This window comes from Trachypithecus francoisi, unplaced genomic scaffold (assembly GCF_009764315.1).
Source record: "Trachypithecus francoisi isolate TF-2019V2 unplaced genomic scaffold, Tfra_2.0 Lachesis_group7, whole genome shotgun sequence".
Taxonomy (NCBI): domain Eukaryota; kingdom Metazoa; phylum Chordata; class Mammalia; order Primates; family Cercopithecidae; genus Trachypithecus; species Trachypithecus francoisi.
Genome location: NW_022681472.1, coordinates 54,641,371 through 54,668,890, shown reverse-complemented (window position 1 = coordinate 54,668,890; position 27,520 = coordinate 54,641,371). Strand labels below are relative to the sequence as shown.

At 39.8% G+C, this 27,520-nt stretch overlaps 1 protein-coding gene across 1 annotated transcript in view; it reads left to right on the top strand.

Moving 5' to 3' along the window:
• Nucleotides 1-27,520, top strand: part of STK3 (serine/threonine kinase 3) — a 354,584-nt gene that overhangs the window by 26,415 nt on the left and 300,649 nt on the right. Inside the window, exon 2 of the mRNA XM_033202322.1 lies at nt 23,826-23,906. Coding sequence (XP_033058213.1) covers nt 23,826-23,906 — 81 coding nt within the window. The remainder of the gene's footprint in view (nt 1-23,825; nt 23,907-27,520) is intronic.

Sequence of the window (27,520 nt, the reverse complement as noted above, 5' to 3'; positions counted from 1 at the left end):
AATTGTCAATTTTTAAAAAAGATTGCTTATCTTTCTGTAGGAATATGCTCTTCAATGGTTCGCAAAATGTTTCTACTTTATTCTTTCTCCCTGTTCATTAGTTCCCCTCCCTCTTTTAAAATTTCTTTCTCTACTCGGTCTATTTCATCAACCATTCTTTTGCTAATATCTTTAACTCCCTTATATCATTGGTGTTCTGTGGCATCTGCCTAGAAAATGCTAACTCTGGACAAATTCTACCGTCAGAGTTCTGAGCAGTGTTGAAGAAAATACACAAACTCTAAGATTGCCAGCTTGTCAACTTCTACTAGAAAAACCGGCTGAAGTTTTAAAAGATAGGATCATTAATATTTTTATGTAATAAAGTTCATGTTCTCTAAGTGTGCAGTTTGATGAGTTTTGACAAAGTGTGTATAATCCTGTAACTGCCACCCAAATCAAGATTTAGAACATTTCTACCACCTCAAAAAGTTGGGTTGTGTTCCTTTGCGGTCAGTTATCTTACTTTCTCTCAGTTTTGGCATGCACCTTTCAAAGTGATGTGTAATGACATACCAGAAAGGCTTCTGGGATTTTGATTGATTGCCTTGATCTAAGCTCAAACTGGGGAGGATTGACTTTAAAAATATTGTCTTCCAGTCCTTGCACATGATATACTTGTCCTAAGGGAGAGAGAGAGAGAAGGAAAAGCCATGTGCTGATGGGGGAAGGATAGGGATATTTTACATTCTGACCCCAGGCAAAAAATCATGTTTCTGATGGGCAAGTAGAAACAAAAGCTGTCTGCCGTGAATTCAGGTGGGCCAGGAAACCACCCCTTAGCAGCAATTGCTGATATAGAAGCTGCAGTAAGTTATCAGAAGATCTAATTAAGATAATTGACGAGTGTAGCTGCTGTAAACAACAGATTTTCAATGTAGATGAAACAGCTTTCTACTGGAAGGTGATGTCATCTAGGACTGTCATAGTTAGGGAAAAGATGTCAGTGACTGGCTTCAAAGTTTCAAAGTACAGACTGATTTTCTTTTTAGGGACTAATGAAGTTGGTGACTTTAAGTTGAAGCCAATGCTTATTATCAGTCCAGAAATCTGAGGCCTGACTTTTTAATAATTGTCATTCTGACTGGTACAAATGGTATATTATTGTGGTTTTGATTTGCATTTCTCTTATGATTAGTCATGTTGAGCATTTTTTCATATGTTTGGCCACTTGTATGTCTTCTTTTGATAAAAGTTTGTTCATGTCTTTTGCTGATTTTAAAAATGGGATTATTTGCTTTTTACTTTTTGAATTAAGTTTCTTACAGATTCTAGATACTAGACCTTTGTCGACTGCAGAGTTTGCAAATATTTTCTCCTATTCTGTAGGTTGTCTGTTTACTCTGTTGATAGTTTCTTTTGCTGTACAAAAGCAGCTTTTTAAGTTAATTAGATCCCACTCATCAGTTTTTTGGTTGCAATTGCTTTTAGTCATAAATTCTTTCCCAAGGCTGATGTCCAGAATGGTGTTTCCTGTGTTTTCTTCTGGGATTCCTACAGTTTGAGGTCTTCTATTTAAATCTTTAATCCATCTTGAGTTAGGGGTCCAGTTTCATTCTTTTGCATATGACTAGCCAGCTATCCCACCACCATTTGTTGAATGAAGGAGTCGTTTCCCTATCGCTTTTGTCAATTTTGTTGAACATCAGATGGCTGTAGGTGTGCAACTTTATTTCTGGGTTCTCTATTCGGTTCCATTGGTCTATGTATCTGTTTTGGTACCAGTAACTTGATTTTTTGGTTAAAGTAGCCTTATAGTATAGTTTGAAGTTGGGTAATGTGGTATCTCTGACTTTGTCCTTTTTACTTAAACGATTGCCTTGGCTATTTAGGCCCTTTTTGTTCCATATGAATTTTAGAATAGTTTTTTTCTAGTTCTGTCAAAAATGATGTTGGTAGCGCGATAGGAATAGTGTTGAATCTGTGGATTGCTTTGGGCAGTGTGGTCATTTTAATGATGTTGATTTTTCCACTTCATGAACATGAAATGTTTTTCCATTTGTTTGTGTCATTTCTGATTTCTTTCAGCAGTGTTTTGTAGTTCTCCTTGTAGAGATCCTTCATCTCCTTGGTTAGATGTATCCCTAGGTATTTTATTTTATTTTATTTTATTATTTTATTTTATTTTGTGGCCATTGTAAATGGGATTATGTTCTTGATTTGGCTCTCAGCTGGAACGTTACTGGTGTATAGAAATGCTACTGGTTTTTGTTCATTTTGTATCCTGAAACGTTACTCAAGTAGTTTATCAGTTCTAGGAGCCTTCGGTGGAGCCTTTAAGGTTTTCTAGGTATAGAACCAAACTGTCCGTGAAGAGATACTGTTTGCCTTCTCCTTTTTTTACTTGGATGCCTTTTCTTTCTTTCTTTTGCCTTACTGTTCCGGCGAGGACTTCCAATACTGTGTTACATAGGAGTTTTAAGAGTGGGCATCCTTGTCTTATTCCAGTTCTCAAGGGGAATGCTTCCATTTTTTGCCCATTCAGTATGATGTTGGCTGTGGGGCTGTCATAGATGGCTCTTACTGTTTTGAGGTATGTTCCTTTGATGTCTAGTTTGTTCAGAGTTTTTTTTTTTTTTTTTTAAATGAAGGGATGTTGAATTTTGTTGAAAGCCTTTTCCATATCTGTTGAGATGGTCATAAGATTTTTATTTCAAATTCTGTTTATGTGGTGGATCACATTTATTGATTTGCATATGTTGAACTAACCGTGCATCCCAGGAATGAAACTTCCTTGACCACGGTGAATTAAGTTTTTGATGTGCTGCTGTATTTGGTTTACTAGTATTTTTTTTTTTTTTTTCCTGAAGCGGAGTTTTGCTCTTATCTCGCTCTTTTTGCCCAGGCTGGAGTGCAATGGCGCGATCTCAGCTCACAGCAGCCTCTGCCTCCTGGGTTCAAGCCATTCTTCTGCCTCAGCTTCCAGAGTAGCTGGGATTACAGGCATGCACCACTACGCCTGTCTAATTTGTATTTTTCAGTAGAGATGGGGGTTTCTCCATCTTGCTCAGGCTGGTCTCGAACTCCAGACCTCAGGTGATCCGCCTGCCTTGGCCTCCCAAAGTGCTGGGATTACAGGCGTGAGCCACCGCAAATGGCCCTGTATTTTACTGAGGATTTTTGTGTCTATGTTCATCAGGGATATTGGTCTGTAGTTTTCTTTTTTCTTTGTGTCTTTGCCAGGTTTTGGTATCAGGGTGATGCGTCCTTTGAATGAGTTTTAGTGAGTTCGTGCTTGATTTTTGGCATAGTTTCAGGAGGATGATACCATCTCTTCTTTGTACGTCTGATAGAATTCGGCTGTAAATCCATGTGGTCCAGGGATTTTTTTGGTTGATAAGTTTTTAATTATTGATTCAGTTTCAGAATTCAATATTGATGTCTGCTCAGGGTTTCTATTTCTTCCTGATTCAATCTTGGGAGATTGTGGGTTTCCAAGAATTTATTTATTCCATTTTCTCTACGTTTTCTAGTTTGTGTAAATAGGAGTGTTCATAATCGTCCCTAAGGAACTTTTGTATTTCTGTGATATTGGTTGCTTGTCACCTTTGTCATTTTGATTGTGCTTATTTGGATCTTCTCTCTTTCTTTTGTTAATCTAGCTTGCAGTCTGTTGGTCTTGTTTTTCCTCTTAGAAAACCAACTTTTTTGTTTCACTGATTGTTTGTATGGTTTTTGGGTCTTAATTTGATTTAGTTCTTCTTCGCTTTTATTTCTTCTGCTATCTTTATGGGTAGTTTGTTCTTTTGTTTCTAGTTTCTCTAGATGTGATAGATTGTTGATTTGAGATTTTTCTAATTTTTTGAGGTAGGTGTTTAGTGTTGTGAGCTTTCCTCTTTATACTTTTTTGCTGGTTCCCAGAGATTTTCATACTCTGTTTTCATTTATTTCAAAGAACTTTTGATTTCTGCTTTAATTGTTTATCCAAAAATCATTCAGGAGTAAGTTGTTTAATTTCCATGTAATTGTGTGGTTCTGAGAGATCTTCATGGTATTAATTTTTTTATTACACTGTGGTCTGAGAGTATGGTTGGTATGATTTTGATTTTTTTTGAATTAATTGAGACATGTTTTATGGCAGAGCATGTGGTTGATCTTGTAGTAGCTTCCACGTGCAGGCGAGAACAGTATATGTTCAGTGGTTGATGGATGAAGTAGTCTGCAGATGTCTGTTAGGTCCAATTCATCATGTGTTGAATTTAAGTCCAGAATTTCTTTGTTAGTTTTCTGCCTCAGTGGTCAGGCTAATGCATTAGTCACTGGGCTGTTGAAGTCTCCCACTATTATGTATGGTTGTTTAAGTCTTTTCCTAGGTCTAGTATTTGTTTGCTTGTTTGTTTGGAGACAGGATCTCACTACGATTGCTCAGACTGGAGTGCAGTGGTGCTATTTTGGCTCCAACATCCCAGGTTCACGTGATTCTCCCACCTCAGCTTCCTGAGTAGCTGCGGCTACAGGCTTGTGTCACCACGTCCGGCTAATTTTTTGTATTTTTTGTAGAGATGGAGTGTCTCCATGTTGCCTAGGCTGGTCTTGAACTCCTGGACTCAAGCAATTGGCCTGCCTCAGCCTCCTGCAGGGTCTTATTTTTATTTTTTATTAAATTAAAAAAAAAAATTTCCATAAGTTATTGGGGAACAGATGGTATTTGGTTATATGAGTAAGTTCTTCAGTGGTGATTTGTGAGATTTTGTTGCACCCATCACCCGAGCAGTATATACTGTACCCAATTTGTAGTCTTTTATCCCTTACCCCCTTCCCACCCTTTCCCTGAGTCCCCAAAGTCCATTGTGTCATTCTTATGCCTTTGCGTCCTCATAGCTTAGCTCTCATATATTAGTGAGAACGTATGATGTTTGGTTTTCTATTCCTGAATTACTTCACTTAGAATAATAGTCTCCAATCTCCTCTAGGTTGCTGCAAATGCCATTAATTCATATACATTTACATACACACACACACACACACACACACACACGATGTTTGGTTTTCTATTCCTGAATTACTTCACTTAGAGTAAGTCTCCAGTCTCCTCTAGGTTGCTGCAAATGCTATTAATTCATATACATATACATACACACACACACACACACAGTTTCTTTATCCAGTCGTTGACTGATGGGCATTTAGGTTGGTTCCACATTTTTGCAATTGTGAACTGTGCTGCTATAAACGTGTATGCAAGTATCTTTTTCTTATAATGACTTCTTTTCCTCTGGGTGGTTACCCAGGAGTGGGATTGCTGGAGCAAATGGTAGTTCTACTTTTAGTTCTTTTTTTTTTTTTGAGACAGAGTTTTGCTCTTGTTACCCAGGCTGGAGTGCAATGGTGCAATCTCAGCTCACTGCAGCCTCCACTTCCTGGGTTCAAGTGATTCTCCTGCCTCAGTCTCCCAAGTAGCTGGGATTACAGGCATGCGCCACCATGCCCAGCTAATTTTGTATTTTTTTAGTAGGGGTGGGGTTTCTGCATTTTGGTCAGGCTGGTCTCGAACTCCTGACCTCAGGTGATCTGCCTGCCTCAGCCTCCCAAAGTGTTGGGATTACAGGTGTGAGCCACTGCATCCAGGCCTTCTTTTAGTTCTTTAAGGAATCTCCACAGTTTTCTGCAGTGTTTGTACTAGTTACATTCCCACCAGCAGTGTAGAAGTATTCCCTGTTCACTACCTCCATGCCAACATCTATTGTTTTTTGATTATGGCCGTTCTTGCAGAAGTAAGGTGGTATCGAATTTTGGTTGTGATTTGCATTCTTGATATTAGTGATGTTGAGCATTTTTTCCTATGTTTGTTGACCATTTGTATATCTTCTTTTGAGAATTGTCTATTCATGTCCTTAGCCCACTTTTTGATAGGATTGTTTGTTTTTTCCTAATTTGTTTGTGTTTGTTTTAGATTCTGGATATTAGTCCTTTGTCAGATGTATAGATTATGAAGATTGTCTCCCACTCTGTGGATTGTCTGTTTACTCTGCTGACTGTTCCTTTTGTTGTGCAAAGGCTCTTTAATTTAATTAAGTCCCAGCTATTTATCTTTGTTTTTATTGCATTTGCTCTTGGGTTCTTGGTCGTGAAATCATTGCCTAAGCCAACGTCTAGAAGAGTTTTTCCAATGTTATCTTCTAGAATTTTTGTAGGTTCAGGTCTTAGATTTAAGTCCTTGATCCATCTTGAGTTTTTTTTTTTTATAAGGTGAGAGATAAGGATCCAGTTTCATTCTCCTACATGTGGCTTGCCAATTGTCTTAGCACCATTTGTTGAATAGGGTGACCTTTCCCCACTTTGTTTTTGTTTATTTTGTCGAAGATCAGTTGGCTGTAAGTATTTGGGCTTTTTTCTGGGTTCTTTCTGTTCCATTGGTCCATATGTCTCTTTTTATACCAGTACCATGCTGTTTTGGTGACTGTGGCCTTAGAGTATAGTTTGAAATCAGGTAATGTGATGCCTCCAGATTTGTTCTTTTTGTGTAGTCTTGCTTTGGCTATGTGGGCTCTTTTTTGGTTCCATATGAATTTTAGGATTGTTTTTTCTAATTCTGTGAAGAATGATGGTGGTATTTTGATGGGAATTGCATTGAATTTGTAGATTGCTTTTGGCAGTATGATCATTTTCACAATATTGATTCTACTCGTCAATGAGCATGGGATGTGTTTCCATTTGTTTGTGTCATGTGTGATTTCTTTCAGCAGTGTTTTGTAGTTTTCCTTGTAGTTTTTTGTAGTTTTCCTTTTACCTCCTTGGTTAGGCGTATTCCTAAGTATTTTATTTTATTTTTTGCAGCTATTGTAAGAGGAGTTGAGTTCTTGATTTGATTCTCAGCTTGGTCACTGTTAGTGTATAGAAGAGATACTGATTTGTGTACATTAATTTTGTATCTGGAAACTTTGCTGAATTCTTTTTATCAGTTCTAGGAGCTCTCTGGGGGAGTTTTTAGGGTTTTCTAGGTAAACAACAACCATGTCATCAGCAAACAGCAACAGCTTGACTTCCTCTTAACCTATTTGAATGCTTTTTTTTTTTTTTTTTTTGAGATGAGGTCTCACCCTGTTCCCCAGGCTGGAGTGCAATGGCGCGATCTCGGCTCACTGCAACCTCCGCCTCCTGGGTTCAAGTGATTCTCCTGCCTCAGCCTCCCTAGTAGCAGGGATTACAGGCACGTGCCACCATGCCCCACTAATTTTTTGTAGTTTAGTAGAGACGGAGTTTCACCACATTGGCCAGGCTGGTCTCGAACTCCTGACCTGGTGATTCACCTGCCTCAGCCTCCCAAAGTGCTAGGATTACAGGTGTGAGCCACTGTGCCCGGCCTGGATGCCCTTTATTTCTTTCTCTTGTCTAAGTGGTCTGACTAGGACTTCCAATACTATGTTGAAGAGGAGTGGTGAGAGTGGGCATCCTTGTGTTGTTCCATTTCTCAGAGGGAGTGCTTTCAGCTTTTCCCTATTCAGTATTATGTTGGCTGTGGGTTTGTCATAGATGTCTTTTATTACATTGAGGTATGTCCCTTGTATGCTGATTTTGCTGAGAGTTTTAATCATAGAGGGATGTTGGAGTTTGTTGAATGCTTTCCTGCATCCGTTGAGATGATCATGTGATTTTTGTTTTTGATTCTGTTTGTGTGGTGTATCACATTTATTGACTTGTGTATGTTAAACCATCCTTGCATCCCTGGTATGAAACCCACTTGATCATGGTGGATTATCTTTTTGATATGTTGTCAGATTTGGTTAGCTAGTATTTTGTTGACGATTTTAACTTACATGTTAATCAGGGATATTGGTCTATAGTTTTCTTTTATGGTTACATCCTTTCCTGGTTTGGTATTAGGGTGATACTGGCTTCATAGAATAATTTCGGGAGAGTTCCCTCTTTCTCTGACTTGTGGTATAGTTTCAGTAGGATTGGTACCAAATCTTTGAATGTCTGGTAGACTTCTGCTGTGAATCTCTCTAGTCCTGGACTTTTTTGTTAGTTAGTTTTTTTTTTTTTTTTTTGCTATGAAGTCTCATTCTTATCCCCCAGTCTGGAGTGCAATGGGACGATTTTGACTCACTGCAACCTCCGCTTCCTGGGTTCAGGCGATTCTCCTGCCTCAGCCTCCTGAGTAGCTGGGATTACAGGTGCATACCACCACGCCTAGCTAATTTTTTGTGTTTTAAGTAGAGATGGGGTTTCACCATGTTGGGCAGGCTGGTCTCAAACTCCTGACCTCGGGTGATCCGCCCACCTCGGCCTCCCAAGTGCCTTGTTGGTAATTTTTAAGTTACCATTTCAGTCTTGCTGCTTGCTGTCTATCTGTTCAGAGTATCTAATTCTTCCTGATTTAAGTGAGGAAGGTTTTATCTTTCCAGGAATTTATTGTCTCCTCTAGGTTTTCTAGTTTATGCACATAAAGGGGTTCGTAGTAGCCTTGAATGATCTTTTGTATTTCCTTGGTATCAGTTGTAATATCTCCCTTTTTGGTTCTAATTGAGCTTATTTGAATTTTCTTTCTTCTTTTCTTGGTAATCTTGTTAATGTTTTATTAATTTTATTTTATCTTTTCAAAGAACCAGCTTTTTGTTTCATTTATCTTTTGTATTTTTTTTGTTTTAATTTAATTTATTTCTGCTCTGATCTTGGTTATTTCCTTTCTTCTACTGGGTTTGGGTTTGGTTTGTTCTTGGTTCTCTGGTTCCTTGAGGTGTGGCCTTAGATTGTCTGTTTGTGCTCTTTCAGAGTTTTTGATGTAAGACGTTTAGGGTTATGAACTTTCCTCTAAGCACTGCCTTTGCTGTATCTCAGGGGTTTTGATAGGTTGTGTCACTATTGTTCAGTTCGAAGAATTTTTTAATTTCCATCTTGATTTCATTTTTGACCCAATGATCATTCAAGAGCAGGTTATTTAATTTCCGTGTATTTGCATGATTTTGAAGGTTCCTTTTAGAGTTGATTTCCAATTTTATTCCACTATGGTCTGAGAGAGTACTTGATATAATTTCAGTTTTCTTAAATTTATTGAGGCTCGTTTTGTGGCCTCTCATGTGGTCTATCTTGGAGAAAGTTCCATGTGCTGTTGAATAGAACGTATATTCTGCGGTCGTTGAGTAGAATGTTCTGTATATATCTGTTAAGTCCATTTGTTCCAGGGTATAGTTTAAATCCATTGTTTCTTTGTTGACTTTTTGTCTTGATGACCTGTCTAGTGCTGTCAGTGGAGTGTTGAAGTCCCCCACTATTACTGTTGCTGTCTCATTTCTTAAGTCTATTAGTAATTGTTTTATAAATTTGGGAGCTCCGGTGTTAGGTGCATATATATTTAGGATTGTGGTATTTTCCTGTTGGACAAGGCCTTTTATCATTATATAATGACTCTCTTTGTCTCTTTTAATGGCTGTTGCTTTAAAGTTTGTTTTGTCTGGTATAAGAAGAGCTATTCCTACTCGCTTTTGGTGTCCATTTGCATGCAATGTCTTTTTCTACCCCTTTACGTTAAGTTTATGTGAGTCCTCATGTGTTAGTGTGTTTCTTGAAGGCAGCAGATGGTTGGTGAATTCTTACCCATTCTGCAATTCTCTCTCTCTCTATACATATATAGATATACTTATTTATTTATTTTGAGACGAAGTCTCATTCTTGTCCCCCAGTCTGGAGTGCAATGGCGCAATTTTGCCTCACTGCAACCAGTGCCTCCTGGGTTCAAGCGATTCTCCTGCCACAGCCTACTGAATAGCTGGGATTACAGGCGTGCACCACCGCACCTGGCTAATTTTTGTATTTTTAGTAGAGACAGGGTTTCACCATGTTGTCCAGGCTGGTCTCAAACTCCTGACCTTGAGATCTGCCTACCTCGGCCTCCCAAAGTGTTGGGATTACAGGTGTGAGCTACCACGCCTGGCCAATTCTGTATCTTAAGTGGAATGTTTAGACCGTTTACATTCAGCATTGGTATTGAGATGTGAGGTATCGTCCACTCATTATGTGATTTGTTGCCTGTATACTTTGTTTTTTTTGTTTTGTTTTGTTTTTTAAATTGTATTTTTGTTTTTTAGGTCCTGTGAGATTTATGCTTTAAAGGGGTTCTGTTTTGATGTGTTTCCTGGCTTTGTTTCAAGATTTAGAGCTCCTTTTAGCAGCTTTTGTAATGCTGACTTGGTAGTGGCAAATTCCCTCAGCATTTGTTTGTCTGAAAAATACTTTATCTTTCCGTCATTTATGAAGCTTAGTTTCGCTGGGTGCAAAATTCTTGGCTGATAATTGTTTTGTTTGAGGAGGCTGAGGACAGGGCCCCAGTCCCTTCTAGCTTGTAAAGTTTTTCCTGAGAAATCTGCTGCTAATCTGATAGGTTTTCCTTTAAAGGTTACCTGGTGCTTTTTCCTCATGGCTCTTAAGATTCTTTTCTTTGTCTTACCTTTAAATAATTTAATGACAGCATGCCTAGGCGATAATCTTTTTGCAGTGAATTCCCCAGGTGTTCTTTTAAGTTCTTGTATTTGGATGTCTAGATCTCTATCAAGGCCAGGGAAGTTTTCCTCGATTATTCCCCCAAATATATTTTCCAGGCTTTTAGATTTATCTTCTTTTCTCAGGAACGCTGATTATTCTTAGTTTTGGTCATTTAACATAATCCCAGACTTCTTGGAGGCTTTGTCCATATTTTCTTACTCTTTTTCTTTTGTCTTCGTTGGATTGGGTTAATTCAAAAACCTTGTTTTTGAGCTCTCAAGTTCATTCTTCTACTTGTTCGATTCTATTGCTGAGACTGTCCAGAGCATTTTGCATTTCTATAAATGTGTCCATTGTTTCCTGAAGTTTCGTTTTTTATTTATGCTATCTATTTCATTGAATATTTCTTCCTTTAGTTCTTGTATTTTTTTTTTTTTTTTGAGATGGAGTCCCGCTCTGTCGCCAGACTGGAGTGCAGTGGTGCAACCTCGGCTCACTGCAACCTCCAGCTCCCAGGTTCAAGTGATTCTCCTGCCTCAGCCTCCCAAGTAGCTGGGACTACAGGTGCGCACCACCACGCCACGCTAATTTTTGTATTTTTAGTAGAGATTGGGTTTCACCATGTTGGCCAGGATGGTCTCGATCTCCTGACCTTGTGATCCGCCTGCCTCGGCCTCTCAAGTGCTGGGATTACAGGCGTGAGCCACCGCATCTGGCCTATATTTCTCTTGGCTCTTTAAATTGTCTCAGCTCCAGGTAAGGTCTGAATCTTCTCCCATAATCTAGACCTTCACGTTCCCCAGTTAGGGATGTGTGTTCGGAGGCGGACAGTCTCCCTTTCCCACTTCCACAGCTTGGGCACTCAAAATATTTGGGGTGTCTGCCAGGTCCTGCAGGAGCAGTCCACTTCCTTCAGAGGGTCTCTGGGTTTTCTTGGCTTTCCTAATATATTCCTGCAGTCATTCTGGAGCAAAAGTTCAAGACGTGAGCCTCCACACACTGCTCTGAGTGGGAGGTGCAATCTAGTCCTGCCTCCTGTCTGCCATGATATCTGGTCTTGTTTTTTAATCCAACTTGCCACTCTACCTTTAATGTGGAACGTTTAGACCATTTACATTCAAGGTTAACATTGAAATGTGAGGTTTTGGCCAGGCGCAGTGGCTCATGCCTGTAATCCCAGCACTTTGGGAGGCTGAAGTGGGCAGATTACCTGAGGTCGGGAGTTCGAGAACAGCTTGACCAACGTAGAGAAACCCCATCTCTATTAAAAATACAAAATTAGCTGGATGTGGTGGCACATGCCTGTAATATCAGCCACTCAGGAGGCTGAGGCAGGAGAATTGCTTGAACCCAGGAGGTGGAGGTTGCGGTGAGCCAAGATCGTGCCATTGCACTCAAGCCTGGGCAACAGTAGCAAAACTCTGTCTCAAAATAAAAGAAATGTGAGGATTTGATCCTATCATGAAGTCGTTAACTGGTTGTTTGTAGACTGTATTGTGTAGTTTCTTTATAGGGTCTGTGGGCTATGTACTTAAGTGTGTTTTTGTGGTAGCAGGTATCATTCTTTTGTTTCCATGTTTAGAACTCCCTTAAGGGTCTCTTGTAATGTTGGGTCTAGTGGTAATGAATTCTCTTAGTGCTTGCTTGTTTGGAAAACATGTTATTTTTCTTCTGCTTTTGAAGCTTAATTTGTTGGGGGGATATGAAATTCTTGGTTGGAATTTCTTTTCTTTTCTTTTCTTTTATTTATTTATTTATTTTTTTGGAGGCGGAGTCTCGCTCTGTCGCCCGGACTGGAGTGCAGTGGCCGGATCTCAGCTCACTGCAAGCTCCGCCTCCTGGGTTCACACCATTCTCCTGCCTCAGCCTCCCTAGTAGCTGGGACTATAGGCGCCTGCCACCTCGCCCGGCTAGTTTTTGTATTTTTAGTAGAGACGGGGTTTCACCGTGTTCGCCAGGATGGTCTCGATCTCCTGACCTCGTGATCCGCCCGTCTCGGCCTCCCAAAGTGCTGGGATTACAGGCTTGAGCCACCGCGCCCGGCCTCTTTTCTTTTAGAATGCTGAAAATTGGCTGAGTGCAGTGGCTTACACCTGTAATCTCAGCACCATTTTGGAGGCCAAGGCAGGCAGATTGCTTGAGGTCAGGAGTTTGAGACCAGCCTGGCCAAGTCAGGAGTTTGAGACCAGCCTGGCCAAAATGGTGAAACCCTGTCTCTACTAAAAATATAAAATTTGGCTGGGCATGGTGCCACGTACCTGAAATCTTAGCTACTTGGGAGGCTGAAGCACGAGAATCACTTGAACCCAAGAGGCAGAGGTTCAGTGAGCCGAGATCACGTCACTGCACTCCAGCCTGGGTGACAGAGCAAGACTTCATCTCAGAAAAAAAAGCATGCTGAAAATAGTCCCCCTAGTTTCTCCTAGCTTGTAAAATTTCTACTGAGAAGCACACTGGTAGCCCGATGGGGTTTCCTTTGTATGTAACCTGACCTTTTTCTTTAGCTTTAAGATTTTTTTTTCTTTTAACATTGACCTTGGACAGCCTGGTGAGTATATGCCTTGGTGATGTTCATTTTGTTTGTTATCTCCCAAGTGTTGTCTGGATTTGTATATTATCTCACAGGTGTTGTCTGGATTTGTTGTATCTGGATGTCTATCACTCTAGCAAGATTAGGGAAATTTTTTTGAGTTAGTTCCTCAAATATATTTTCCAGGTTGTTTGCTTTTTCTCCTTCTGCATCATGAATGCTAATAATTTATAGGTTTGATCGCTTTTCGTAATCCTGTGTTTCTTAAAGACTTTGTTCAATTTTAAAAGTTCATTTTCCTCTATTTTTGTGTGACTGGGTTAGTTCAAAAGATCAGCCTTCATCCCTTTTTTCTTTTTTCCTTTTGTTTGTCTGTTTTGCAGTGATATGATCACGGCTCACTGCAGCCTTGGACTCCCAGGCTCAGGTGATCCTTTCACCCCAGCCTCTGAGGTAGCTAGAACTATAGGTGCGAGCCACCATACCCAGCTAATTTTTAAATTTCTTTGTAAAAACATGGTCTCTTTGTGTTTTCCAGGATGGTCTCAAGTTCCTTGGCTCAAATGATCTTCCTGCCTCAGCCTCCTCAAGTGTTGGGATTATAGGCATGAGCCACCATGCCTGGCCTGAAATTCTTTCTTTTGCTTGGTCCAGTCTATTGATAAAGCTTTCAGTTATATTTTGAAATTTCTTAAGTAAACCTTTTTCAGTCCCAGAAGCTCTGATTGATTTCTTTTAAAGATCTTTACCTCTTCTTTTATTTGCTGGATTTCCTTTGAAGTGTGTTAGTATTGATTTTCAATCTTGTCTTGGATCTCTTTGAGCTTCCTTGCAACCCATGCTTTGAGTTGTCATTTCTGAGTGTCCTTTTTGGTTGAGGACCATTGTTGGAGAGCTAGTGTGATCCTTTTGTGGTGGCACTACATTCAGATTTTTCATGGTGCCAGTATTCTTGCACTGGTTTCTTCCCATCTGGAGACACTGGCACTGCTAATTTGTGTGATTATTTTCATACTGGTAGGATTTTTTCTTTCTTTTCTTATAACGTTTTTTTCTTCTTTCCCTTTTCCCTTCTCCTTAGGGGGTGTGAGTGGAAATAATGCTGTGTAGAGTCTTTTGGCTTTGTTTTTATAGTCCTATGCACTTCAGTTGGCAGGTTTTATATTGGGCTGTGTAGTTTGTCCTATAAACCAGTAGAAGGCACTTATGGGTAAGAGCCAGGTGTTGCCAGTGTGACTGAGTATATATTTGATCCTTGTTTACTGGGAGCAGCTCTCTGTTGACTCAAGCAGTGGGCTGATTTGTGGATTGTATAGTGGTCCAAGTTTCCTGCTTAGCCCTGAGGGGCAGAGGGCAAGATATGTAGGGCTGGACTGGGCACTTTCACTGCCAGGTCCTCCAATGGCAAGCACAAGCGTCAGTGCATAGGGAGACTCCAGCGGGTAGTCACCAAGCACCCAGAGGTGTACCTGGGTGTGGCGCTGGGAGACCTCCTTGGCCCTAAGTTCTCTGCACAGGGATGGGCGGCAGCTTAAATACCTAATCCTGAAGAGTAGGTGCTTCAGATGACTGGACATCTGCCTGGGCATGAAGTGGAGAGGGTCCTCCTGACCCCACCACCACTAAGATGTCTGCGGAGGAGGGTTGGGGTGATCTAAGCTGCTGAACCAGGCAAGCAGGTGCTCTGAATGCCTGGAGATATGCCTGGGCATGAAGCAGGGAGGGCCTCCCTGTACCCAGATCTCTTCATAGGAAGAGTGGCATGGCCCAAGATGCCAGTTTGGGCAAAAAGGTACTTTGAATATCTGAAGATCTTCTTGGGCAATGGAGTGGAAGGGCCCTGTTGCACCGTAATCTATCTACAGAAGGATGGAGCAGTCCAGGCTGCTGATCCAGGTGAGTGGGTGCTCTGAATGCCTGGGAGATCTGTCTGAGTATGAAGCAGAGAGGGCCTCCCTACACTAGGATCTCTGCACAGGAAGGGTGAGGCAGATCAGGCTGCTGATTCAGGTGAGCAGATGCTCTGAATGCCTGGGAGATCTGTCTGAGTGTGAAGCAGAGAGGGCCTCCCTACACTAGGATCTCTGCACAGGAAGGGTAAGGCAGATCAGGCTTCTGATTCAGGTGAGCAGATGCTCTGAATGCCTGGAGATTTGCCTGGGCCTGGAGCAGAGAGGGCCCTCCTACACAGAATCTCTGTACAGGAAAAGTGGGGCAACTCAATCTGCTAGTCCCTGTGAGCAAGTGCATCAGATACCTGGATATCTGTCTCCATGTGGAGTGGAGAGGGCCCCACTGTACCACAATCTATGCACAGGAAGGGTAAGGCAGCTCAGACTGTGGATGCAGGTGAGGGAGTGCTCTGAATACCTCTAGATCTGCCTACATGTGGAGCAGAGAGGCCTCCCCTGTGCCATAATTTATATCCATGAAGGGTGAGGTGGTTCAGCTTGCTTGTCCAGGCAAACAGTTGCTCCAAATGCCTGGATTTTTGCCAGGGAGTAGAGCAGAGAGGGCCCTGCTGCACCACATTCTCAGAGGAACAGGCTGTGGCAACCAGCCATGACACATGCAGACCAGTTCCAGGTTGCCAGCCTGGATCTGGCTCCAAATCTGGTTGTCCAGGAGAAACTACAGCCATAGCAGCTCTCCTCTCATCCTAGACCTCCAGTGGAGGAGAGCACAATCCCAGCACCTAGTACTGAGGCACTAACTACAGTGTGGCTGTGACGACCCCTGTCCTGCTCCAGAGCCAGATGCCTATGTGACCATGCTGCTGGGTTGCCAAATAATGGTTGGCTTGTATGCACCCACATTTAAAATGGTGTTCTCTTCTCCGTCCTGGGTCTGGGAAATGCCAGTAGCTTTTCCCAGTGTCTGTCCTTCACAGCATCTCCAAACCAGCCTGTCCCCAAGTTAGATCCAGGTCTTGGAAGAAACAAAGTACTCTTTCTTGACCTGGGTTGCTCAGATCCCCAGTGGAAAAGTGAGTCACAGAGGGAGGCTTTCTGACTGACTTGCATACTTGGGCTTCTCTCACTTTTATCAATTGGATGCCATCATAGGGGCTGTTTGTGTTTGTGTGTCTTCCTTGGATCTGGGGTGTCCGTCACGATTCCAGTGGATTCCTGTTTTCCTTTGTGAATTAAAGCTTTCAGAGTTGACCTTTGTACACTATCTTGCTATTTCCAAGAGAATGAGGCCCACTGAAAACCTCTAATCTGCCATCTTGGAAATAAAAAAGGATTTAGAATATAATCTTAATTGAGAAAGCAGTGGCAGGGTTTGAGAGGATTGACTCCAATTTTGAAAGTTCTGCTTGTGGGTAAGATGCATCAAACAGCATCACATGCTATAGAGAAATCTTTTGGGAAGGAATAATTAATTGATGTGGCAAACTTCGTTATTGTCTTATTTTAAGAAATTTCCACAGCTACCTCAACATTTTGCTACCACCACACTGATCAGGAAGGAGTTATTAACATAGAGGCAATACTCTCCACCAGCAAAAAGATTTTGACTCGTTGTAGGCTCAGATGATCATTGGCATTTTTAGCAATAAAGTGTTTAAAATCTTTTTTATTTTTGATTTTTATGGGTACATAGTAGGTATATATATTGGGTACATGAGATATTTTGATACAGGCATATAATGCATAACATTCATCAGGGAATAGTGGGTATCCTTCACTTCAAACATTATTTTTATGTTAAGGTATATATATATTTTTTCAGACATAATGCTATTCTATATGTAATAGACTACAGTATAGTGTAAACATTTATATGTCCTGGGAAAACAAACATTTTTGTGTTATTTGCTTTATTGTGGTATTTGCTTTATTGTTGTGGTCTGAAACCGAATCTGCAGTATCTCTGAGATATGCCTATATGTCTTTCCTGTGACTACTTTTAGTATTTTTTCTCTATACAAAATTTATACCTATACAAATTGCTGATGTTCAGCAATTTTATCATAATATATCTTGGCTCTTTCTCTCGCCTTCTCTCTCTCTCTTTGTGTTTTATCTTTTCAAATTTATTGAATTTGATGCATCTGTGTGGGTTTATGGTTTACATAAAATTTGGAAAATGTTTCTCCTTATTTCCCTCCTTCCTTGCCTTACTTTTCTTTCCTTACTTCCCATCCCGTTTGTTTGTTTTTCATGTGGGACTCAGGCTTTTTGTTTCTTCCTTTATTTAAATAACATTTTTTCCTTTTCAAATGATTCATCTTTTGTGCTGCACTGCCTAATCTCCTTTTAATCTTATTCAACACAAATTTTGTTTCAGATATATATATTTTTTAGCAGATAAAGGTGTGTTTTATTTTAATGATTGATCTGTATAATCACCAAGACCACTATGTACAGACAAGAAAAGGGAAGCTTTATTTCCTCGTCTCTTTCTCCTTGGACAAAGTCTTGATGCTCTCTTCCCTCTTTGCCTGGAGGCGCTCTTCATGGTACTTGCATGCTTCCTTGATCTTAGACCAGCAGGCCTCTGCCTGGTCAGCCAGGAGCATCTTGTGGGCCTGTGTGCCTTCAGCGGGTAGATGTGTTCCATGATAATCTGCCTGTTTTTGAACACACTCCCTTTTACCTTCAGGTACAGGCTGTGATACATGTGGCGATCAGTCTTTTTAGATTCACAGTATCTTTGAGCAGCTGACTCAGAATTCCTGTTCTCCTCACCCAAGTTATCTTCTCTGGCATTTGAGCATTGGCTGTACCCTTTTTGCTTACCTGTGTCCATGTACCTGCCCTTCTGGCAGGCCAAGGTGCTTTTCTGGCAGTGAGCCCAGGAATGGACAGTCACAGACTTAGGGATAATCAGCCCATCTTTGATCAGCTTCTGGATGTGCTGACAGGAGTTGGCATGGCAGATTTCATTGATCTCATTGGTGTCGGGCCAGATCTTTTTGCCACAGCAGAGGATGCTAGAGGCAAGCCTCATCTGAAGCCTTGAACATACTCACAGCTTCTGCTGCAGCAACAAAAGCAAATATTTTATCTTTTATCTGTTAAATTTCTGTTTATCTTCCCTCACCTTCCATTTCCTTTAACATCTGTGAGTATGTGAAAGTATATTCATAAGAGCTTTTTATAAGATATTTATCAATTTCACCGCCTCTGTTGTTTCTGGGTCTGTTTTATTGGCTAATTTTTCTCTTTATGAGTTATAGTTCCTGGTTACTCATAGGTTTAATAATTTTTGATTGATTTTTTTGACATTGTTAATTTTACGTTTGTGAATGTCGAATTTTGTTTTGCTTAAGAAGTTACGGACTCGTTCTGGTAGGCAGTTAAGTAAGTTGTCTTGTGGTTTGGCTTGATGCTTTTGAGGTTAGTTTTTAAGCTACTCTAGGGAGAATCTGGAATATCCTTTATCTTTTGGTAATATAATCTCCTTTCTAAAATAATGCTGTTCTGAGTTCTTTTCTTAGTGACCTTTATATTCATGGAGTTCTTTCAATTCTGGATAGTGGGAAAGATTCCCTGCCTTGTGATATGTCTGGGAATTTTGCTTTTTATTGCTCCCTGATTGTTTTTTTCCCCTTAAGAAACTGGTTTTGCTGGGCTTTGAGGAGTGTTTTGTAAGCTTGCGCAGACTGGCATTTCATGGAAACCTCTAGATAGATTGCTGAACCTTTTCTCTGCATAGCTCCCTTGTCCTGATACTCTGTAATGGAAGTTCTATTTGCCTTGATTCCTCACCAAACTCTAAGCTCTATTTCTTCAACTCAGCAAAATTGCTTAGTTCTGTTTGAGTTCTTCTTTTCCTGTGCTACAGTCTGATGACATAGTCTCTAGATCTAAAGCCTGGGTGATGGCAGGGGTCGTCTTATTTCTTCTCCTTCTCTTGGGGACCTCAATATATCCAGTTCTGTAATACCTGGTAGCCAGCATCTGAAAACAGTTTCTTATATTTTGTTGAGTTTTGTAGCTATTTACAGCTGACAGATAATTCTGCTTCCTGTCACACCTGGTGGCTAGAAGTGGAAGTTCTACAATGGATACTTACACTTTGAAGCTGCTTGAACTTTTGGTAGCTTTTGATGTAGCCAGATATTACCTTCTTGTGCTTCTTGACCTCATTTCTTAAATATTGGTGTTTCCTTGATATGTGTTTTGTGTTTGACTCTTATTTTTTCTTAGACATTTTCTTGATGATTTTGTCTCTTCTGAAGGCTTTGAGCTATGTGCTGATGACACCAAGAATTATATTTCTAGTTCACATCTCTCCTGAGATTTGTAAATCCAGTTGCTTACTGGAAATCTACTTTTAGATGATTAGAATTGAGTCCATCTTGTTCCCCTCCAGACTGTTTTTTTTTCCTGTGTTTCCTACCTTAGTAAATGGCATTACCGTCCACTCATTTGCAAAAACAAAATAATGACATTTTTTGTATGGCAGAAAATCAAATAGACGGCACAATTAAAAATAAGTGAAGTCAAAATCCAAATGAAAATGTTTTTAATTTCAAAAAAAGGGCTAGTTTCCTTTGTATACAGATAAGAAAAGGGCTGAAAACCCAGTGGAAAAATGATTAAAGAACAAGTGGGTGATTTTAGTTTCTTAATCATGTTGAAAAGATGGTCAGCTTCACTCATAATACAAGTTAAGTGTACACTGAGCTAATAAGTTTTCGTCACAGATTGGCTAAAATCCAAATAATTTCATTAAATACCCTATTGGTGAAACTATGGGAAAGAAGGGCTCTAATATATTGCTTGTTGGAGAATAAATTGGTACAAACTCTATGAAGGACAACTTGCTGAAATCAGTATATGTGTATATATATTTATAGAACATACAAGTATAAGAAGTAAAATGTACCATAATGTAATCAATAATTTTAATAATTACCATATAGTTATTATAATAGTGATCTTATGTTATACTACATTATTAAAATTATATTATTACATGATTATATACTTATTTGTCAGTATATCTACTTTTATATTGATGTGTGTATGAATGTGTCTGTATTCTCAGTTTCATTTCTGGGAATTTATTCCACATATATTCTAGCACATGTATTAATTGACTTATACATAAGGTTACTCATTGCTGCGTTGTTTATCGTATCAAAAGAGAACCTGGATGTCCATAAGCAAAAGACTGGGCAAGTAAGATATGCTATATCTCTGTAATTGAATATAATGCAGCTGTAAAGAACAGTGATGCTTTATACAGGTTGAGAATTCCTTATCTGAGATGCTTGGGACCAAAAGTGTTTCAAATATCTGAATTTTTTTTTTTTTTTGTATTTTGGAGTATTTGCATATACATAATGAGATATCTTGGGGCTGGGACCCAAGACCAAACATGAAATTTGTTTTGTATCTGCATTATACGCATAGCCTGTAGGTAATGTTATACAATATTTTAAGTAATTTTCTGCATGAAACAAAGTTTGCATACGTTGAACCATCAGAACACAAAGGTGTCACTATCTCAGCCACCCATGTGGACAGTCTGTGGGGTTGTTGGGCATCACCATCATTTCTGACTCTGAATTTACATGCTACTGATAAGGAATCATTTTCTTATACTTGCTCATGCATAAGTACTTAACTGTAAAAAACATGGCATAACATTAATACAGTGGAAAAAAAATATGTTCAGGGTAAAGAAGCAGCACAGTAGCATTACCAGAATACCTGTATCAGCTTTTAAACAACAGGAACAACAAACAACAGCAGGCTTTTAGTTTTCACCTATGATGCTGATTTTTGATTGAAAGGTTACTACTATACACTGTGTGGGTTTTTTTGTTTTTTTTTTTTTGTTTGTTTTTTTTAGGTGAGAAGAAACATCAGAAGCAGCTGAGGGACCAGGAAATAGGTCTGCTAGGGATAAGGAAACATTCTGCTGGATGGCTTTTAAAAATGTTTCCTCTAGAATCGTCTGCCTCATTAATAATGGCTTTTGTCTTAGAAGTCTCTCTTTGATGTTATAAACTGACGTGATTTCTTGTTCTGTTAAGAATGCATTCTACTTTAGTCCTAAAATAACCACATCGCACCATGTCGTCTTCTGGCACTTTTTCTGCAATGTTAACATCTTCTTCATTGTTACTACTATTACTACCATAACCTTGATTCAGAACCATTTCTATTTCTTTTTTCTTTTTTTGAGATAGGGTCTAACTCTGCCACCCAGGCTGGAATGCCATGGCGTGATCTCAGCTCACTGCAACCTCCACCTCCCAGGCTCAGTCTCCCAAGTAGCTGGGACCACAGGCATGTGCCACCATGCCCACCAAACATTTGGTATTTTTTAATAGAGACAGGGTTTCGCTGTTTGCCCAGGCTGGCCTCGAACTCCTGAGCTCAAGCAATACGCCTCCCTTGGCCTCCCAAAGTGCTGGAATACAGGCATGAGCCACCGCGCCCCGCCCATTTCTGCTATTTTACCATTGGTCAATGAATAAGCAACTGTAGACTCACTATCAATGTTAAAAACTTATTTGATATCCATTTCTTCCAACTTACAGACTCTGAAGGTATGTTTTTTTGCATATGTAAGAAAGTCAAACATCTTTTTATTTTTATTTATTATTGTTTTTTAAATTTTTAATTAATTTATTTTTTTGAGACGGAGTCTTGCTGTGTTGTCCAGGCTGGAGTGCAGAGGCGCAATCTCGGCTCACTGCAAGCTCCGTCTCCTGGGTTCATGCCATTCTCCTGCCTCAGCCTCCCAAGTAGCTGGCACTACAGGCGCCCACCACCATGCCCGGCTTATTTTTTGTATTTTTAGGAGAGATGAGGTTTCACCATTTTAGCCAGGATGGTCTTGATCTCCTGGTGATCTACCAGTCTTGGCCTCCCAAAGTGCTGGGATTACAGTCATGAGCCACCGCGCCCGGCCTATTTTTTTTTTTTTATCTTGACGTACAGAATCCTTCAAAGTCACTGCCTTGTTCATCATCATTACTGAACATAGTTGCAAGCTAGAGATTGTGTCAGATATGCACAACTGTGTCTTTAGATACTGTGTTCCAGTCATTGACAATAGCATATACAACATTCTAAATGCTAAACTGCTTTTGAAAACCTTACACGCTCATATGTCTGTTCACTGCTGCAGGTAGGCTGTTCAAGAAAGTGTTTTCATATTTATTCTTTATTGATCTGAGGATACCCTGCTCACTTGCTGAATTAATGAAGTCACATTTGGGGGAAAGTACATGGAATAAACATTATTTTTAATGAGATTTTTCAGCTGGAGGATGAGCAGAACAGTTGTCAAGGAATAACAAAATCTTGTAGTCATCATCCAGTCCAGCTTCCCTGCAGCAAACCTGAACCACTGCTACAAAATGTTTGTGAAACCAATCAGAAAAGATGTCCCTGGTGACCCATGCCTTTTTGTTAGTCTAATAATGAACCCAGTCTTTCCCACACAGCAGGTTTACACTTAGTGTGCCTTCTGTATTAGCACCTCCCAGCACAGTTACTCTGTCCATGGCATTCTTATCCTGTAGGGGCTGTAGTCAGAGTCTTTCTGGGGAACTAGCACCAAGCTGTGATGTTTCATCAGCATTATAGACTTGTTCTACTGTCAGATTTTCATCAGTGATGGCCTTGGCAAACTTGTCAATGAATTTTTCTGCTTTTTCATGATCAGCAGTTGCTTTATCACCACAAATCTTTAAAAATTTAATATTGTGTCTTTTCTTAAATTTCTGCAATCAGCCTGTTGAATATTCATAGTTCCCTTCAATTTTCAGTTCATCGTGATATATCTTTGCTTGTTTCATGAGCACCATGCCATTAAGTAGTATGTTTTCTCTGCCATGCTGACAGATTTACCCTTTCAGTATACATTTGAGATCTTCATTTTGGTTTTCTGCAATTAAAAAAAATTTTTCATTAACTTCTCTTCATAGACACTTCAGCATAGAACTTCAACAATTTATCCTTCTGTTTCTTCAGATTGTTTATGGTGGTCATTCCAACACCATGCTCTTTTGTGAGACATTTCCCACACTGCTGTCCAGTTTAGCCAGCAGCTTGACTTTTTGTGCTAGAGATAAGCATAAATGCTTCCTGTTTTTCTGTCACTTACTCAGATTTTCAACATTGTCTTTATGCCACAAAGCAGAGAATAAGAAAAAAAAAACCCACAGTGAGTAATGCACAGTCTTGGCTCCATGTGGGGCATCGTGGGGAACCTGTCATTGGTGCATCTGGCCTGTACCTGTGCCATTTTATTACCCTTCTTTGGATGTGCTTAGGTGGGAGAATCTGTGCATGCATGGAAAAGATATGTCGGAGCTGAAGCGGGCTGGGGAGGATCTTTTTTCCTTAAATTGTGTTATGTGCTTACAGTTTGACTGTGACTCATTATATGAGGTCAGGTGTGGAATTTTCCATTGTCAGTATCATGTTGGTGCTCCAAAAATTTCAGATCTTGGAGCATTTTGAATTTCAGATTTTTGGATTATGGATGGTTAACCTGTATGGAAAGCTCTCTAACATAGTTTTGTCAAGTGGAAACAGTAGACAACATAACAATATTTATAAAGAAGGGTGTGTATGTGCTTCTTATATATTCAAAGGGGAGGAATTAAGAATATGTATTCATATTTGCGCAAAGGTTTCACAAAAAACTAATAAAAGTGATTATTTTTGGAGGTGTTGCTGGGCACATGAGGAACAGGGCTTGAAAGGAGAACGTTTACTATATATGTTTTTATATTGTTATAGTCTTCTGAATATATTAAAATAAAATTAAAAACTTTGTAAAATTTTAAAAATTAAAAATTTTGTAAAAGGTCTTTAAAGAAAATATTTTCTTTCTTCTTTCTTTTTTAAATCAGTAAACTAAAAAAGCTGAGTGAAGACAGTTTGACTAAGCAGCCTGAAGAAGTTTTTGATGTATTAGAGAAGCTTGGAGAAGGGTAAGTACAAAAAATATGAAAGCGTCTAAATAATTTCAGAACAATTTTTTTTTTTTTTTTTGAGACGGAGTCTCGCTGTGCCGCCCAGGTTGGAGTGCAGTGGCCAGATCTCAGCTCACTGCAAGCTCTGCCTCCCGGGTTGATGCCATTCTCCTGCTTCAGCCTCCCGAGTAGCTGGGACTGCAGGCACCCACCACCTCGCCCGGCTAGTTTTTTGTATTTTTTAGTAGAGACGGAGTTTTACCGGGTTAGCCAGGATGGTCTCGATCTCCTGACCTCGTGATCTGCCCGTCTCGGCCTCCCAAAGTGCTGGGATTACAGGCTTGAGCCACTGCGCCTGGCCTAATTTCAGAACAATTTAAAAAATATTATATGATATTAATATTTCAACTAGAGTATATTTGTATGAGTTGAATAGTATTTAGTAGTAATTAAATTTGGCAGGTAATACTGAATTTTAAAGATTAGTTTGTGCTAAATCTGGTAATAGTGTTTTTTCAGAGAAAGTAGGCCATATATATAAGGGAAAAGCAAGAAATGTGCTGTGAAATGATTTTCAAGAGATTTGTTAGTTCATCCCTTATGGCATTCTTATTATATGCTTGAAGGTTTTGACTTTGTTAGGCAAGCGAACATAAGGCCATCCTTTTAGATCTTGGGGCTCATTTTATTTTGGAAAGGGTAAGTAGTTGATATTACAAGAATATCTTAGTGAGGAAAACAGTTTGTATAGGCAGAAGAATAGTTGACATGGTTTCAAAATAATAGTAGAGAAACATGTCTTGGTTTGAGCAGAGAGAAAGGTAGGGAGCATTTAATGGAATGACAAAGTATAGGAGAATTTCCAAAATAATAAAGGCACAAAACAGAATTAAAAGAAGCTTATAGATCAGCAAGAACAAAGACAGGGAAATAGAGAAAATAAAAAGGTAAAATAACAAGGTAGGCCAGGCGCGGTGGCTCACGCCTGTAATCTCAGCACTTTGGGAGGCTGAAGTGGGTGGATCACTTGAGGTCAGGAGTTCGAGACTAGCCTGACCAACACGGAAAACCCCATCTCTACTAAAAATACAAAATTAGCTGGGTGTGGTAGCAGGCGCCTGTAATCGCAGCTACTCAGGAAGCTGAGGCAGGAGAATCACTTGAACCTGGAAGGTGAAGGTTGCGGTGAGCCAGGATCACGTCATTGCACTGCAGCCTGGGCAACACAAGCGAAGCTCCATCTCAAAAAAAAGAAAAAAAAAAAAATAATAATAAGCTAAACATGATGGAAAGAATACAATCAAGTGTATTTTTCAGTAAATGTTAATTCTCCCATTAAACGACAAACTGTTAGAGTAAGTGAACATGTGAAACCTACCTATATTTTGTTTATAGGAGATGCAAGTAAAACAAATAATGGAAATATAAGGCTATTTATTTATTATTAATAGAGATGGGATCTTGCTATATTACCCAGGCTGGTCTTCAACTCCTGGCCTCAAGTGATCCTCCTTCCTTGGCCTCCCAAATTGTTAGGATTATAGATGTGGGCCACTGTGCATAGCTTATAAGGATATTTCTTATAAAAAATATTATGTAAGAGATGAATGTACAAATAAAAAAACAAAGTAATAGTAGCAATTTTTATATTAGATACATTAAAGTTTAAAAGATTTCAACTAAATAAAGAGGTATATTAGGTAGCGATGTCAAAGACAATTTATAACAAAACATGTCAGACAACATGGCAGCTAAATTTATGACAGAAAAGCTATTAGTGATGTCAGAGGCATCTAATAAAAGTATAATTGTATGGGAGATTTCAGTGTATCTCTTTTAGAATTGGACAGATATAATAGAAAAAAGAGAAAGGACATAGAGGGAGTTAACATGATGATGAATAAACTTGATTTTATAGAAATGTAAATATCTATAAAGTAAAAATATATAAAGTACCTGTATGTCTATATAACTATACGTATATATTTCTTGCAGACCTGCTTTTTTGGTATATGTTCAAGGACCGTTGATAAAAGAAAAGTTACAAATTCTAAAAAATAAGGGATTTTTTACTGGTCACATTTTCTGATTGTATTAAGCTGTTCTTGTGTTGTTATAAGAAAAATACCTGAGGCTGGGTAATTTATAAAGAAAAACTTAATTGGCTCACAGTTCTGCAGACACTACAAAAAGCACGGTGCCAGCATCTGCTTCTGGTGAGGGCTTTAGGAAGGTTACAGTCATGGAAGAAGGCAGAGGGGGAGCAGATGTCTCACATGGTGAGAGCAGGAGCAAGATAGGGCAGGGGAGGTGCCAGAGTTTTATTTTTTTTATTTTTAAATTTTTTTGAGACAGAGTTTCTCTCTCATCATCCAGCCTGGAGTGCAATGGCACGATCTTGGCTCACTGCAACGTCCTCCTGGGTTCAAGGGATTCTCTTGCCTCAACCTCCTGAGTAGCTGGGATTACAGGCGCCTGCCACCATGCCCAGCTAATTTTCATATTTTTAGTAGAGATGAGGTTTCACAATATTGGCCAGGCTGGTCTTGAACTCCTGACCTCAGGTTATCTGCCCACCTCGGCCTTCCAGCGTTGTGATGACAGGCGTAAGCCACTGCACCCGGCCTGTCACACCGTTTTAAACAAGCACATCCTGTGAGAACTCACTTACCATCTCAAGGACACCAACAAGCCATGAGGAAACTGCCCCTGTGACCCAAACGTCTCCTAACAGGTTCCACCTCCAACATTGGGGATTACATTTCTTGTTTTTTGAGACGGAGTCTCACTGTGTCGCCCAGGCTGGAGTACAGTGGCCGGATCTCAGCTCACTGCAAGCTCCGCCTCCCGGGTTCACGCCATTCTCCTGCCTCAGCCTCCCGAGTAGCTGGAACTACAGGTGCCCGCCACCTCGCCCGGCTAGTTTTTAGTATTGTTTTAGTAGAGACGGGGTTTCACCGTGTTAGCCAGGATGGTCTCGATCTCCTGACCTCGTGATCCGCCTGCCTTGGCCTCCCAAAGTGCTGGGATTACAGGCTTGAGCCACCGCGCCCGGCCGGGGATTACATTTCAAAATGAGTTTTGGAGGGGACAAATATGCAAACCATATCACTGATTATACTCACTAAATTAGAAATAAGTAGTTATAATATGACAAAATCCACACCAACTGGAAATTAGGAAACATAATCTGAAGTAACTTGTTGATTGAAGAGGATATTATAAATTGTCTATGAAACACTGAAAAGGAGAACACATTGTGCCAGTATCTGTGGAACACAGCAAAACTAATTAAGAGAAAAGTTTTAGTTCTAAATTCATTCATTACTAAAGAAGAAAGGCAAAAAATCAACTTAGTGCTTAAAGAACTTAGAAAAATTATGAAACATACCAAAAGAAACTGAAGATTGAATTAAAGAAAAAGCTGAAATTAATGAGATAGAAAAAAAATTAGAAATGAAAAATATGAAGCAGGCACAGTGGCTTACGTGCTGTAATCCCAGCATTTTGGGAGGCCGAGGTGGGTGGATCACTTGAGGTCTGGAGTTTGAGACCAGCTTGACCAATATGGTGAAACCCCATCTCTACTAAAAATACAAAAATTAGCCGAGCGTGATGGCATGTGCCTGTAA